This window comes from Artibeus jamaicensis, unplaced genomic scaffold (assembly GCF_021234435.1).
Source record: "Artibeus jamaicensis isolate MK-2021 breed Jamaican fruit bat unplaced genomic scaffold, CSHL_Jam_final contig_469, whole genome shotgun sequence".
In the NCBI taxonomy this organism is placed as follows: Eukaryota; Metazoa; Chordata; class Mammalia; order Chiroptera; family Phyllostomidae; genus Artibeus; species Artibeus jamaicensis.
Genome location: NW_026521847.1, coordinates 520,937 through 536,759, shown reverse-complemented (window position 1 = coordinate 536,759; position 15,823 = coordinate 520,937). Strand labels below are relative to the sequence as shown.

General features: G+C 52.8%; 2 protein-coding genes and 1 non-coding gene across 6 annotated transcripts in view; 2 read left to right on the top strand and 1 right to left on the bottom strand.

Moving 5' to 3' along the window:
- Positions 1-1,228, bottom strand: part of NCR3 (natural cytotoxicity triggering receptor 3) — a 25,896-nt gene extending 24,668 nt beyond the window's left edge. Inside the window, exon 1 of one of the 2 annotated variants that reach the window (XM_053667421.1) lies at positions 1,074-1,228. The gene's annotated coding sequence lies outside the window, so the exon portion shown is untranslated. The remainder of the gene's footprint in view (positions 1-1,073) is intronic. The other variant, XM_053667422.1, reaches the window with a different exon arrangement.
- On the top strand, positions 881-15,823 carry PRRC2A (proline rich coiled-coil 2A). Of its 3 annotated transcripts, XM_053667414.1 has the most exons (32): positions 881-1,081; positions 2,873-3,047; positions 3,518-3,695; positions 4,246-4,345; positions 4,440-4,512; positions 4,881-5,024; positions 5,165-5,316; positions 5,509-5,588; positions 5,738-5,880; positions 6,169-6,259; positions 6,372-6,585; positions 6,986-7,442; positions 7,861-8,048; positions 8,141-8,161; positions 8,257-8,542; positions 8,915-9,122; positions 9,326-11,185; positions 11,511-11,776; positions 11,968-12,098; positions 12,321-12,450; positions 12,545-12,630; positions 12,826-13,059; positions 13,188-13,328; positions 13,448-13,519; positions 13,628-13,801; positions 14,017-14,099; positions 14,283-14,490; positions 14,569-14,664; positions 14,799-15,005; positions 15,114-15,208; positions 15,315-15,405; positions 15,534-15,823. In XM_053667414.1, the coding sequence occupies exons 2-32, from the start codon at positions 2,936-2,938 to the stop codon at positions 15,672-15,674; spliced, it is 6,462 nt and encodes a 2,153-aa protein (XP_053523389.1). In that variant the 5' UTR covers positions 881-1,081; positions 2,873-2,935; the 3' UTR covers positions 15,675-15,823. The 3 variants fall into 3 exon arrangements, with proteins under 3 accessions (XP_053523389.1, XP_053523391.1, XP_053523390.1); XM_053667416.1 differs by lacking the exon at positions 13,448-13,519; XM_053667415.1 differs by lacking the exon at positions 8,141-8,161 and having other exon boundaries at positions 882-1,081; positions 15,534-15,822.
- LOC119053773 (small nucleolar RNA SNORA38) lies at positions 3,233-3,363 on the top strand. The gene has a single exon (XR_005083370.2). It is a non-coding gene; the product is annotated as a small nucleolar RNA SNORA38 (small nucleolar RNA).

The following is a 15,823-nucleotide window of genomic DNA, read 5'->3' as shown; positions in this document are numbered from 1 at the left end:
GAGGAAATGTCAAGTACAAGTACATAGCTGTGTATACAAGTCTGGAATTGGAAAGTGAGGTCTCTGCTGTATTTCACTTGGGAGTCATCAGCACGTAAATGCTATTTCAAACCATGAGACTGTAAAGAATGAAGTTACCAACAATAACATATACAAATATCTTCTTAAAAAGTACAGGTTATAAAGTTAAGTGTCCGTCTTGTCATAGGTTGACAATATTTTGATGATTAAGTCATTCCTAGCCCAACTTTGTTCAAATGATTTATATATATTATGCAAATAAATAGAACTGCCTTAAAGTTGTCCAAGAGGCACTACGCCCATGATATACCCCCCGGGGCCCTTCCATTGGCCTGTCTATCCACCTTATTTGCATTACGTGATTTAATAAATGAAAGGCCCCGCCCTTCTGGTGCTTTCACCTATCCCGAAAGGACGCTTGAGTTGACTCTTCCATGGTTACATATGCTCCGCCCCCGGCAGCTAATCCCTTCCGCCCAGTCCTCTTGCTCCATCTCCGCCTCAGAAAGCACCACCAACGCAGCGTCGTTTCCTTTCATTCTCGGCGTCCATACGTCTCTCCGCTCCCATCTTTCCACGTACGCACGACGCACGCCCCTCCTCTTTCTTTCCGCAGTGTAAATAGTGCGCCCCAAAAGCCCGGCCGGCTGGCACCACGTTCCCGCCCCATCTACACGTCTCAACGGCAGACGCAGGAGGCCCGCCCCCTCAGCCAATCAACATCCTAAAACCTGTAAGTCCCTCCTTTTTATGCATATCTGCTTTTTTTTTTTTTAATAAGAACAGCTCTTGGAACTAAAGTGGGATAGGATAGAGAGCGCTCCGCCCTATATGCAAATGACAAGGCGTGTCTAGACGCGGAGGGAGGCGGGAGGTGGTGGGTACTCCCGGGGGTGGTGGTTGCCCGGATGGGCCGTTAGTCGGAGCCCTGCCGCGGAGGAACGAGGGACACCGGCGCAGCTAAACCCGGCGCCATCTGCCGCCATCCGCCCCCGCCCCACCGCCATCCCACCCCGGGGAGCCCCTGGGCCCGGGCCCGCATCCCCGCATACCCGGCCAGGTGAGTCTGGATGAGCCGAGTGCTTACGTCTTTTTGCAGCTCAGGAGCGGTAGTGGCAGCGGCGGCGGCGGCGACGGCGCGCCGGGAAGGGGGGAGGCGGGAGAGGAGGACAAGCTGCCATTAGCCGCCGCCATTTTGTCGTCCTACCGCCGGATCCTGCCTTGCCCCTCCCCCTCCGATACCACCTACTTTGGACCAGCACCTTCAGCTCCTCTCAGAGTCTGTAGCCTACCTCTACCCACCCACCTTCATGACCTAATGGGGCGACCCTGTCTCCTGGACCGGTTACTCCCCACCCTCCATGCTGCTGACATCTCACCCCTCTGTGGGCCACCTTTGCCACCGCCACCGCTCGGGTGTGGGCCGCGCCCCACGGTCCTCTTAGAAAGTCTCCTTCCCACTCCCATCACTCAGCCCAAGGGCCCCCTTCTTAACGCCCCTTTTTTCATCGAGTCACTCCCACTCTGGAACCCTGCTTTTATACTGCATATTCGCTGTGTTCCTCCATTTTCCCTCTCCTGTTTCATTTTTCCTAGTCCTTATCTCTTTACTATCCTAACGCCCCTTTTCTGGGTCTCTTGACACTATCCCCTTAACTTTGCACTGCATCCTTTTCCTAATTTCTGCTTACGTGTGCTACATCTCACCTACTTTTGTCTTCAGTCTTTTACTAATCTTTTCCCGACTCTTCTATCCCCTTGTCTTTCATATATTTACTTTCAAAGACCGTCCTCCTTAAACACTTGCAAAGTAAACCCCATCCTGTCATCTAACCTGTCTGAAAGTACTCTCCAATTTTAGTTTTCATCCTGATGCTGTCTGAATTTTCCACCACCATCTTCCATTTCTTTTCTTTACACTATACCCCCTTATAAATGAATGCCTGGTCACTCCCAAAACGACTGACCATGCAGAGTTTGGCCTACTTGGGGAGCAGGGGATATTAGGAAAAGAAATGACTGCTGTTGAAATTTCTTACTGAGGGTAAGAAAATGAAATTGGCTTTGACCTTGGCCTCATGGTTATAGGGTACTCTTGAAGTGGCTCCAATAATGCTTTGTTTTTTCTCATATCTGCATAGCGTAACTCAGAACTTGCCAGCATGGCACCTGCAGACAAGATTTTTTTCCCAAGAGCTGGGATGGGGGCAAGCGTAGGAAAAGATGGGGTATTCTAAGTCCTTGGGGCTCTGTACCTTGGGAGTGTGCAGAACCCCAATCTAATGATGAATTTTCTGACACTAATCTCAGTCTGGCCGAGCAAGCTCATAAAAATCCTTAAACTCTTGCATACCTTCCTGCAGACCTCCTCCAGATGGGAGTGAAGTGCTGGGAATGGAACCTGGGGCACAGTTAGTATCTAATAAGTCAGGGATCTAAAACTCTGTTCCTTGCATGATAGAGCTATATGCCTCTTTCCAGTTTCTCCAGGGTTTGGACTCGCCCTGCTTTATTTGGGTCTCTGAAGTGATTTTGAAGAGATGATTAGTTGTGGGGATAATGAAGAGCTTACTACACTTTATCGATTGGTGGGGGGGGAGTATTGATAGTATTTATATTAGGAGAATGCTAGATTTTTTTACGGATATTCTTGCCAAGAGGTGTTTGGGCTCTGTGGGAGCTGAGTAGATCATGGTTGCTTCAAGGGACTGGAGAGTTTTGAATAGGCTTGAGGAAAAGATACCAGAGGGCCACATATCTGGGCTCCTAATGAAAACGAAAAGGATCATTGAGATTCTTTTGGAGTCTGTAAAGGGAGCAGAAACTGAAACACTTGGTGTTTGGCCCACAGGCTCCGGCACGTTTTGGGGAAGGTGCCTGCAGGACCCAACATACTCAATGAGCTTCCAGCGCAATGTCCGATCGCTCGGGGCCGACTGCCAAGGCGAAGGATGGAAAGAAGTATTCCTCGCTCAACCTGTTTGATACGTATAAGGGCAAATCCTTAGAGATCCAGAAACCTGCCGGTGAGGGTCCTACAAAGATGCTCCTAATTATTGGATGCTGAGCATGAATGGGGCCTGTTTTAGAGCTCTGTGAAGGGAAATGGCTACAATACAGTTTACCAAAAAAGAAAAAAGTAGCACTAGAGGCTCCCCAACTTTATCTTGGGTCTTGTAGGGGACACTGGGCTTTGGGTAAACACCAATTACTCTCCTTCAAAGGCATGTCTGTGGTTCCCTATCTTTGGACACATAAGAATTGGAGGTAAAGAAATGTGGACTTGGAGAAGTCTGGAGTCAGCTTGCTCCCTGCAAGCTCAAGATCAACCATCTCACATAGAAGCCTTGGATGTGATGCTTCCCAGCCTTCCCAATAGGATTTCAGAGATTGATAAGGGCAGAGGAAGGGGTGTTTCTAAGAGAAGTTGGGCAGTAAGACACTGAGGATCTCCGGTGTGAGGCATTTTTTTACCCTCTCTCTACCTTTTCTCCAGTTGCCCCTCGCCATGGCCTGCAGAGTCTTGGGAAAGTTGCTATTGCCCGGCGTATGCCACCCCCAGCCAACCTTCCAAGCCTGAAAGCTGAGAACAAAGGCAATGACCCCAACGTCTCACTAGTGCCAAAAGACGGAACAGGATGGGCAAGCAAACAGGAGCAGTCCGACCCCAAGAGGTAGAAAGAGGCTTGGGGGACCTAGAGTAATGAATATTTTTACTTTGAACTTCAGGACTTGGTCTAGCCCAGCCAGCCACATAAGCCAAAGTCGGAGGGAAGCCCCTCTCCTGCCTATTCCAGATTCCTGTTAGATGACTAAGGAATGGCACCTTTAGGTTTTTGTCAAAACGGAAGCAGCATGAAGAAACATGACAGCCTATGCAGGGTGACATGGTTATGGTATCTTTTTTTTTTTTTTTTTTTTTTTTAAGAAGGGAAGGGAAGGATAAAGGGGGATTTTATCAATCTGTGGTTGCCTCTCATGCTCCCCCTACTGGGGGCCTGGCCCACAACCCAGGCATGTACCGTGGCTGGGAATCGAACCAGCAACCCATTGATTTACAGCCCATCCTCAATCCACTGAGCCATACTAGCCAGGGCTATGGTATCTTGTCCTAACATTTGTAACTAGTAGCAAATAGTCCTAAGTTCAGTTCCTGTTTTCCTCCAGTGGAGAAGTAGGGGAGGCTTTTCAGGCTGTGGATAACCTTCCCAACTTTCCCCTCAGTTCCGATGCCTCAACTGCTCAGCCGCTGGAATCGCAGCCACTGCCGGCTTCACAGACGCCTGCCTCGAACCAGCCGAAACGTCCCCCAGCAGCCCCCGAGGTATCTGAAGACCTAGATGTCATTGAAGAGATGGAGAGAAAGGTGGCTTATAGCCCCCCACCTATATCACCATTTATTGTATCTACTTCCCCAGAACACTCCTTTGGTTCCAAGCGGGGTAAAGTCCTGGGCACAAACCAGCGCCACCCATGGAGCACATGGAGATGGTGAGAGCAGGGCTATTTGGGGAGGTCACTCTGGGCACCGTGGTAGGCAGGAGCCCTGCACTGTGCCTTCTGTGAAGTGTCAGTCCTCTTTGGCTAAATTTTGGGGTCCTTATTTAGTTTCATGGGGCACTTGAGCAAGTTTGTTTTTTCATTTTTTTTCCCTCTCCCCTTCCCCAGTTAGTTTGTTTTATATGAGGGTGAGGATGGTGTCCCAGACTGCGTTTCTTGGGGATTGAGCACCTAATGAGAAGGGGGTGGGTTTGAAGGCAGGAACCTGATGATCTGGTACCTGTCAGAACCTTCCTCTTTCATGGTGCATCCTTAGTACATGTGCTTCTCATTCCTGTTCTGTTCCCCAACTCCAACAGGTGGAAAGGCATCAAGCCTACTGTCACGATTCTCTCGAGAGGAATTTCCGACCCTGCAGGCGGCTGGCGACCAGGACAAGGCTGCCAAGGAAAGGGAGTCTGCCGAACAGTCGTCTGGGCCCGGACCAAGCCTCCGCCCCCAAAGTGAGTGGCTACCATTTGGGAAGGAGGCTGTTGGTGGGTTAGGGGTTATATACTGGCTGAGACATTACCTTATTTTATCTCAGAGCTTAGTGCTTCCCATCATTATCAGCTGTTAACTCTGTGCCTTTTCTAAAACACAGATTCTACAACTTGGAGGGACGGAGGTGGGCGTGGTCCTGATGAACTGGAGGGCCCAGACTCCAAACATCATCATGGCCACGATCCCCGGGGAGGACTGCAGCCTTCTGGCCCACCCCAGTTCCCTCCCTACCGAGGAATGATGCCGCCCTTCGTGAGTCTGGATATCTTATTTTGGAGTGTTTGCACTAGAAGCTAGAGAATTAGAAATTAGGACTTAATCTTTAGAAGGGACAGCTGGAATGCAAGGACCTAGGATATAAAGAGCAAGGAGAACAGTAGGTTTAGGGAGCTGGCAGGCTCTTTGACCATCCTTCTGAGCAGCTGCTATTGGGCCCTTTTGCAGATGTATCCCCCATATCTACCGTTCCCTCCACCCTATGGACCCCAGGGACCTTACCGATATCCCACTCCTGATGGGCCCAGGTGAGTAATGCTAGGTCTAGGTTTATGCTTGGGGAAAGGGGAAGCCTACTGGTGGAGGGATAGTATTCTAGCCAGGAGGCTCAGTGTTGTATGTGGTTATACACCACACCATCTTTTACCTTCTCTCACATTTGCTTTTTTATACACAGCCGTTTTCCCCGTGTGGTAGGCCCCCGGGGCTCAGGGCCACCAATGCGCCTTATAGAGCCTGTAGGTCGGCCTTCCATTCTTAAAGAGGATAATCTGAAAGAGTTTGACCAGTTGGATCAGGAGAATGATGATGGTTGGGCAGGTAAGTGAATATTAAGGATGAAGCATTTTGGTCTTAAAAGGAAAAGTCTGGTAAGGAAAAAAATGGGGTGTTGTATGGAAGAAATCCAGATACATGGAAGAAAGTCCATTCCTGATAATGAATGAGGGGACTGAGTGGCAAGACTCCAGTGGATCCAGACTTAAGAGGATGGGGTTGGCGTTGGTAGTGCATTTCATTGCATAGTTCCAGATTACTTCTTGTATTCTAAAAGGTACCTGAGATTTAAAAGCGGAATGATTAGTTACTACCCTTTGCATTTCCCCTCAGGGGCCCATGAGGAGGTCGACTACACTGAAAAGCTCAAGTTCAGTGATGAGGAAGACGGGCGAGACTCTGAAGAGGAGGGAGCTGAGGGCCAGTGAGTTAAGGCCCTCCGGGGAGAGGAGAGGGTCTCGGTTTCTGACACGGCAGTACACTCTTAAGGAGCTGGGTTACAGCTGATTTTAACTCCACTGTCGGTCTGTTCACAGCAAGGAGTCCCAGCCAACTGCTGGTGAGGAACAGCCCGCTGAAGCAGATGGCAAAAAGGGCACCTATGCCAGTGAACCTCCCCCTCCCAAGACGGCCTGGGTAGAGACCTCTCGGCCTCCAGAGACAGAGTCTGGGCCTCCTGCCCCAAAGCCTCCCCCACTCCCACCTCACCGGGGCCCCACTGGGAACTGGGGGCCTCCTGGGGACCACCCAGTGAGTATCTACAATGAGGGGTTGAGGGGGTCAGTTGTGGCTAATAGGGTCACCTGTGTGATTGGAGGAAGCTAGAGGGAGGGTCAAAAATGGCTGCAGGAAATTAGAGCTTTAGAGAATCTGACAAGGTTTGGAACATCCTTGTTCTTAGGGGAATCTGGATGAAATTAATATGCTGGAGAGTAAGAACAAGATGGCCTGGGTGTTTGGATCTCTGAAAGGAGAAAAGAAATGAAAAGATTAGGATAATGAGTTTGTCCCTGTTCAGAGAGGCCATCAATCCAAGGCCTGGTCCTTGCCCCCACAGGTAGAGACAAGGTAGAGACAGTTGATCATTCTGTGAAAGATAAGAAACATAATGACTCACATCTCTGGCCCCGCTGGGTCTGCCCATTGACAGGATCGAGCGGGCCCGCCCTGCAAGCCCCCAGCACCTGAAGATGAGGATGAGGCGTGGCGGCAGCGGAGAAAGCAGTCTTCGTCTGAGATCTCCCTGGCTGTGGAGCGGGCCCGGCGACGACGAGAAGAGGAGGAGCGCCGCATGCAGGAGGAGCGTCGGGCAGCTTGTGCAGAGAAGCTCAAGCGCCTCGATGAGAAATTTGGGGCACCTGACAAGCGGCTCAAAGCAGAGCCTGCTGCCCTTCCTGCCCCAGTGCCTGCTGTACCCAAAGAACTCCCCACACCTCTAGCTCCTTCGCCAGCACCAGCCCCAATACCAGAAAAAGAACTGGAAGAGTCAGCACAGGCTCCTCCTGCCCAGTCCACCCCCACTCCAGGTGTGGTTCCGTCCCCCGTCCTGGCGAGTGGTGGTGGCAGTACCAGTAACACCAGCAGTGGCAGCTTCGAAACCAGCCCAGGTATGGAGCCAGGAATAGGTGCTACCAAGCAGCAGATTTCTTCTCTGCTTGGGTGAAGGCTGTGTGTAGGAAGGATAGGAAGTGAAATAAAAGGCTGTAGTTTAGACTCACTGGACTGTCAGTGTGAGGTGGAGGAGGTTTTGCTACCTGAATTTCTTAATAAGTAGCGATCTAAAAGCACTTCCCATACCCTGTGTGGAACAAGACTCAAAAGTTTTGCTTTGTTGGTTTCATGGGAAGTTAATTCCACCACCGTTGGCTCTTACAAGGCTGTGGAGTGTTCCGTGTGTTCTAAATGTTACATTTCATGTGTTACATTAGAAAGGGAACTAGAGATGAGAGCTGAAGTTGTGAAGGTATTCATGGAATGTCTGTGGTGAGCTAGGCTGCTCTGATTGTTGTCTTTTCATCCATGCAGTGGAACCCCAACTGCCCTCAAAAGAGGGTCCTGAACCACCGGAAGAGGTTCCTTCTCCTGCCATACCCCCAGCCCCAAAGGTGGAACCCAAGGGTGATGGGGCTGGTCCCACCCGGCAGGCCTCCAGCCAGGGCTTGGGCTACCCAAAATATCAAAAGTTGTTGCCCCCTCGTTTCCAGCGGCAGCAGGTGAGATCAAATTATTTCTCTTATGGGCTGCTTCTCTCCCTAACTCCATTGTTTACACTATCCATTTGTTCCCTTCTGTGTCTTTCTACCAGTTCTGTCTCCATCTGGTGCAGGTACATATCCCTTTTGTGTATTGACTTGTTTTTATGCCATCTCCTTTTTCTGTGGCAGGGTGGGGAACCTTGATGCCTCTTTTGTCTTTCTGCAGGAGCAGCTCTTAAAGCAGCAACAGCAGTGGCAGCAGCATCAGCAGGGCTCCACCCCACCCGTACCAGTGCCCCCATCACCACCACAGCCTGTAACCATGGGGGCTGTGCCAGCTCCACAGGCACCCCCCCCCAAGGCCCTGTACCCAGGTGCTCTGGGCCGGCCCCCACCCATGCCCCCAATGAACTTTGATCCCCGCTGGATGATGATTCCTCCTTATGTGGACCCCCGGCTCCTCCAGGGCCGGCCCCCTCTGGACTTCTACCCTCCTGGTGTCCATCCCTCTGGTAAGGGAGCTCTTGTCCTGGGATGTGGGTACCCACAACTTGCTGTGGGATAAAGGGGACAGGGCGTGTGCTTACTAGCACTACTGAGGTAGTTCTTCATAACAAGGATGGACTTGGGGAAGAAAGGAACTAATCATTTCTTGGCCAGAATTTACTTGAAGGGATTGATTGATTGATTGATTGATTGATTGATTTACAGGGAAGCTGAGTAAATGACCCTGTTTCGGAAGAGTGGGCCAGGCCCAGACTTACTGAGAGTAAGAAGTAGAGGAGCTGATGATGTGAACGTGACTTGACTGGGAAGATTAGACTGGGGAGATACTTTTTGGACTGGAGAGCTTGTCACATGAGAAAGGGCTGTTGTTTCCTCAGGCCTGGTTCCCCGGGAGCGCTCAGACAGTGGAGGCTCAAGCTCTGAGCCATTCGAGTGCCATGCAGCCCCCCACTTAAGGGATCGGGGCACCCCACCAGTGGATCCAAAGTTGGCCTGGGTAGATGTCTTCACCACCCCATCAACTGACCCTCGGCCACTTACTTCACCACTGCGACAGGCTGCTGATGAGGATGACAAGGGGATAAGGTGAGTGAGCAGTAGGAGAGGAATGAGTGAGTTCCTGGTGAAAGGACCTAGTAGGAGAAAAGGGACTGGATTATTGGCGAGGTCATGGGGATGACCACAAAAGGAGTGCCTGGGTCATAATAAAGTGTTCTCTTCCCCCACCTAGTTCCAGTTTTTCTTGTCCTGAGATACTTATTTCTGTTCTTTTCTGTCTCCCTCTTCAGGAGCGAGACTCCTCCAGTACCTCCCCCACCACCCTATCTGGCCAGTTACCCCGGCTTCCCTGAGAATGGAACCCCTGGGCCCCCACTCTCTCGCTTCGCTCTGGAAGAGCCAACTCCCCCAGGGCCCCGTCCACTCCCCTGGCCCCCAGGCAGTGATGAGGCGGCCAAGATACAAGCTTCACCGCCCAAGAAGGAGATGCCCAACGAGGACACTCCACAGCTGACGGGGCCAGAACTTGCCCGAAAGCCTACCCGTGGAGTTGGAGGCCAAGGTCCCCCACCTCTCCGCAGAGAGAGCCGCACTGAGACCCGCTGGGGCCCTCGCCCAGGCAGCAGCCGTCGTGGAATCCCTCCAGAGGAGCCAGGGGCACCTCCCCGCCGGGCTGGGCCTATAAAGAAACCCCCACCACCTACAAAAGTTGAAGAGCTGCCTCCCAAGCCCCTTGAACAGGGGGATGAAACCCTTAAGGTCCCAAAGTCAGATCCACTCAAGACAGCAAAAGGGAAGATTGGAGGCGGGGGCCCCAAGGAGACTGCACAGAGTGGGAGTCTTTCCCCTGCCCCAAGGCTTCGGAGGGACTATTCCTATGAAAGAGTGGGTCCTACCTCTTGCCGGGGTCGGGGCCGAGGCGAGTATTTTGCCAGAGGGAGAGGTTTTCGGGGAACATATGGAGGACGAGGGCGGGGAACTCGAAGCCGAGAGTTCCGCAGTTACCGAGAGTTCCGTGGAGATGATGGGCGTGCAGGTGGGGCAGAGGCACCAAACCACGCCCCTGCTCCCCGAGGTCGCACTGCGAGCGAGACTCGAAGTGAGGGTTCCGAGTATGAAGAAATCCCCAAGCGCCGCCGGCAGAGGGGCTCAGAAACAGGCAGCGAAACCCATGAGAGTGATCTGGCCCCTTCAGATAAGGAGGTTTCCTCACTTAAGGAAGGAGTGCTCACCCAGGTCCCTCTTGCTCCCCCTCCATCAGGAGCTCCTCCTTCACCCGCCCCCGCTCGTTTTTCTACTGCCCGAGGTGGGCGAGTCTTTACTCCCAGAGGAGTACCTTCGCGCCGTGGCCGAGGGGGAGGACGGCCCCCTCCACCAGTTTGCCCAGGCTGGAGCCCTCCAGCCAAGTCTCTGGCCCCCAAGAAGCCTCCAGCAGGTCCTTTGCCAAGTAAGGAACCTCTGAAAGAGAAGCTAATCTCAGGGCCTCTGTCCCCCATGGCCCACAGAGGCAGCAGTGCAGGTTGTAACCTGGGCATGGGTGTGGAAGATGGGGAGCGGCCCCGAAGGAGGCGGCATGGGAGGGCTCAGCAGCAGGACAAACCACCTCGTTTTCGGAGGCTGAAACAGGAACGGGAGAGTGCTGCCCGAGGGGCCGAGAATAAGCTCTCTTCCCCAGCCCTTCCGGCCTCTACCCCTGGAGCAGAGGGGATCCTTACAACAGTAGCAGTGCCCCCACTGCCTCGCCAGGCAGCTGCTAAATCTCCTGATCTGTCAAATCAGAACTCAGACCAGGCCAATGAGGAGTGGGAGACTGCATCTGAAAGTAGTGACTTTGCCAGTGAACGAAGAGGGGACAAGGAGGATCCCCCACCAGTACTGCTGACCCCCAAAGTTGTGGGAACTCCTGGGGCTGGGAGCAGTGGAGCTGAACCAGGCATTTCAACCCTGTCTTGTGGAGACCTCAGCCAGCGAGCAAAGGATCTAAGTAAGCGGAGCTTCTCAAGTCAACGGCCAGGCATGGAAAGGCAGAACCGTCGCCCAGGCCCCAGCAGCAAGGCTGGCAGCGGTGCAGGAGGTGGTGGGGGTCCTGGAGGGAGGACCGGCCCAGGGCGAGGGGACAAGAGGAGCTGGCCCTCTCCCAAGAATCGAAGGTGGGTAGGGACAGGCTGTTTGTTCTTAGGAGATTGGGGGAGGGGAAGAAACACTGGAGTTAAACTGAGTGGGTGTGGTGGAGTTGGGAGACCCGAAGGTCATAAAAGCACTAGGGTATACATGTTTGGGTGAAGGAGCCAACAGGCAGTTGATAGTGACACCCACCTAAGTCCCTGCTCTCCAGTCAATACACCCAGACACAGAATTTCTTAAGAGAAACTTGGAAACCCCTGGATTTATATAGGGAAGAGCAGAAATTGAAGCGTTTTTGTAGGGGAAGTAACAATTTTGGGAATACTGGAATTGACGATCTGTTCTCTTCAGCCGCCCTCCAGAGGAGCGAGCCCCAGGGCTTCCTCTGCCTCCCCCTCCCCCCAGCAGTTCTGCTGTCTTCCGCCTGGACCAAGTGATCCACAGCAACCCTGCTGGCATCCAACAGGCTCTGGCCCAGCTCAGCAGCCGCCAGGGGAGTGCAGCTACACCAGGGGGGCACCCAAGGCCCAAGCCTGGGGCTCCCCAAGGCCCCTCCTCTCGACCCCCATCTTGCTATGACTCTCAGAGAGCTAACAACAGTGTTGGTGTCAATTTGGGTAAGCTGGAGCGGCTGAGTGTGAGACTATGTCTCCAGAGGTCAGGTGTTGAAGGGGGAAGGAAGAGAGTCTGGCTTGGAGACCCTGTTGCGAGGTGTCTGGGGTTGGAGGGATTGGGATGTGGGTGAGGAGGAAATGCTAAGAGTTGAAGAGAGCAAGGCTGATGCTGACAGATTTTCTCTTTTCCCCAGACCTCCATTTTGAGGAGCCAGGGCCGGTGGTGAGGGGGGTGGGTGGGACTCCCCAGGATTCTGCTGGGGTTAGCCCCTTCCCCCCCAAACGGCGGGAACGGCCTCCCAGAAAACCGGAGCCGCTGCAGGAGGTGAGGGATGGGCCTTCAGATTGTGTTTCACTGCTCTTTTGAAGTGTCTCTCACTTTTTTCCCCTCTCCTATTCATATTACTGTTCTTGCCCCAAATTCTCAGTGTTGGTAACTGCATGGTTACAAGTTCCTCTTTGCCATACACCTTGCTCTGTCCCATTTCTTTACATTCCCCAGTGCCCAGCTCATTCATGTTTAGCCTCTGGCCTTTCTCACCTTTAGGAATCTTTGCCACCTTCTCATAGCTCTGGGTTCTTGGGCCCAAAATCCAAGGGCCCAGGCCCTCAGGGAGAGTCCAGAGATGCAGGAACGGAGGCCCTGACCCCTCACATCTGGAATCGTTTACCTACTGGTGAGTAAAGCTGAGCAGAAAGAAGGACCATTGAGAGCTTAGAAGGGGCTCATAACTGTCCTCACGTCCTCTGCTCTGTCGGTGCTCTTCCCAGCCACTAGTCGAAAGAGTTTCCGGCCTGGCCCCGTGGAGCCCTGGATGGAACCCCTGAGTCCTTTTGAGGATGTGGCTGGCACAGAGGTGAATGAGGACAGGAGGGAGTGTCTGAACTGGGATTATGTCAAGCACTGGCCGTACTTCCCTGCCTGGATTGGGTCTGGGGTTGTTTCCTTTACATAGTTGTCTCTTTTCTTTAGTTTGCCCATTTGTGTACGTCATTCAGTTATTAGAGTGTTTTCTACCCCACTTAACTAACTCCTTTTCTGTTCCTCTCAGATGAGTCAGTCTGACAGTGGGGTGGACCTCAGCGGGGATTCTCAGGTATCATCAGGTCCGTGCAGCCAGAGAAGTTCCCCTGATGGAGGACTCAAGGGGGCAGCAGAGGGGCCCCCCAAGCGGCCTGGAGGCCCCTCACCCCTGAATGCTGTTCCTGGTGAGGGTCCACCAGGCTCTGAATCCTCTGAACCTCCTAGGAGACGGCCACTTGCTCCCCCTAATGGAGACAGAAAGGTAAAGGGAATGTTTCTAGGACTCCAGCTGTAGCCCTTTATTTTCCCCTTCTGTACATCCTGGGTATTCCTTTATTTGGGCTTCTGTTTCCCTCCCCCGACTCGACTCTACTGTGTTTCCCAACCCAGGAGCTGCCCCGGGAGCAGCCTCTGTCCCCTGGTCCCATTGGCACAGAACGATTGCAGCGTACAGACCGAGGTCCAGAGCCTGGCTCCCTCCAGTCATCCCATCGACCCGGCCCCCCAGTCCAGTTTGGCACCAGTGATAAGGTTTTTGTGGGCTCTGTCTGGGCATATTGGGTTAGGCGGAGGGAAGGGAGGGACTGGAGATGGTGCATAGAGGATACATTTCAATCATGGGACAATGTTCCCCTACCTCATGATCATAGGATTCAAACTTCCACCTAGCAGTAGGAGACAATTTAAAAGCAGAGAAGGAGCTAACAGCATCAGTCAGAGAGGTATGTGGGAGAGTGAGAGTTTGGTAGAAAGGTCTCCTTTCTGGAGAAGATGGCTGGGAGTGACTTGGGCATCCAGAGAGCTTTTTTGACAAGTCTTCTCCTTCCAAGGCCATTCCCATATCCCGAGACTGGGAGCTGCTCCCTAGCACTTCTGCCTCCACTGAGCCACAACCACAATTCAAGAACCTAGGTTCTGGGCACTGTGGCCCAGAGCTCAGCTCCTCAAGCCAGCGCCTGTACCCTGAGATCTTCTATGGCAGTCCTGGGCCTCCCAGTTCTCAGGTAGGTACCTCTTCCTGTCTCATGACCTCTTTCTGCCTGTTGTCCCTTAAAATAACAATAAAAGTTTATCCAGTTTGTATAATTTTAAACCCTTTTTTCTTTTTCTCCTTTTTTTTTTATTTCATTTTTCTCCTTGTTATTATTGTAGATGATGGGGTGGGTGAGCTTTTATTGGCCAGAAAAAATGGAGCTAGTCCAGCTTTGCTCTTCTGTAGGTCTCAGGCGGAGCCGTAGACTCTCAGTTACATGCCAACAGTGGAGGCTTCCGCCCTGGGACACCCTCAGTGCACCCTTACAGGTAAGACTAAGATGCCTGTGGATATCAAAAGGAAATGGAGCCCTGCTTCGGGGGAGAGGGAAGGGGAAGACATTTCTAGGTATCAAAGGCTAATAGTGGACTTAAGGCAGTGCTCAGGCCAAAGGAATAAATGACACTGACTCCCTCATGCCTTTCATCCACCTTGCCCCATTTTCTTTCCAGGTCACAGCCCCTGTACCTCCCTCCGGGCCCAGCACCCCCATCAGCACTGCTCTCTGGGGTAGCTGTCAAGGGCCAGTTCCTGGATTTCTCAGCACTGCAGGCAACAGAGCTAGGGAAGTTGCCAGCTGGAGTTCTCTACCCTCCGCCTTCCTTCCTTTACTCTCCAGCCTTCTGCCCCAGTCCCCTGTCTGACCAACCCTTGCTTCAGGTAAGAGGCTTAGGGAGATAGGGGTGGAGGAGAATGCTTTTGGAGGAATTGACATAAATTCTCCTCATTCCCCAACAGGTGCGCCAGGATCTGCCATCCCCTTCGGATTTTTATTCACCTCTGCAACCTGCTGGCCAAAGTGGCTTCCTCCCCTCTGGGGCCCCTGCCCAGCAGGTGCTTTTTATCTTTCCACATGTGCTTCAGTCTCTTTGTCTGTCCAACCTCTGGCTTTTTAGATTTGGCTCTCTGTCTCTGGTTTTCTCATGTTTCTTCCTACCCTCAGTAGAGACCCACATTTCTTGTTACAGATGCTTCTGCCTGTGGTGGACTCCCAGCTGCCTGTGGTGAACTTTGGCTCCCTGCCACCAGCACCGCCTCCTGCCCCACCTCCTCTTTCTCTGTTACCTGTGGGCCCTGCTCTGCAGCCCCCCAGTTTGGCTGTGCAACCCCCACCTGCTCCTCGGGTGCTGCCTTCACCCGCCAGGCCCTTCCCCCCTAGCCTGGGGCGAGCAGAGGTAAGGTGCAGGAACTGTGCCAGTCAGCTCCAGGAGTTAGGGTCGGGGCTCGTTATTTCAAGATGAATGAGTTGAGAGGAAGGAGGCTCAAGAGTTTTTTCCCTTCAGTTGCACCCAGTAGAACTAAAGCCGTTCCAGGATTATAGAAAACTTAGCAGCAACCTTGGAGGATCCGGGTCATCACGTACTTCTCCAGCTGGAAGGCAAGAGAAGGGACTGGGGGTGTAGACTGCTCAGCTCCAAGGCCTTTCTTACTTTGGGGATGAGGGGGCAGATCTTCACTCTCCTTAAACATTCTTCCTCCGTTAGGTCTTTCCCTGGCCTCAGTTCCCGTCTGAAAGCTCCACCCTCCACCTATAGCGGAGTCTTCCGCACCCAGCACATTGACCTTTACCAGCAGGTAAGGGACAAACTCCCTTGTATCCAAATCTGAATTCTGGGGTTACCACCCAAGTTCTGTCCTCTCATTCCAGACCTCCCAGTATGAATGTAGCCTGCTTGCTTTTCTACATGTACCTACCCCCCCAGGCCTCTCCACCTGATGCCCTACGCTGGATACCGAAGCCTTGGGAGCAGACAGGCCCACCTTCCCAAGAAGGGTCTTCCCAACGCGCAGAAGAGCCTGGGTCCCGAGGGGACAAGGAGCCTAGGCTGCCCTCACCCCACTGAGGGAACTCCCCTTGCCCCCTACCCCCTGGGCCTTGTATATAGATTATAAATATATAAGGGGGAAACGGGTGGGTGGGGAGGGGTTGTGGGGCTGGGGCCTCACTTGCCCTCCTCCCAGCTCCCCCGGTCCCCTATCCCTGGGGCCGTTT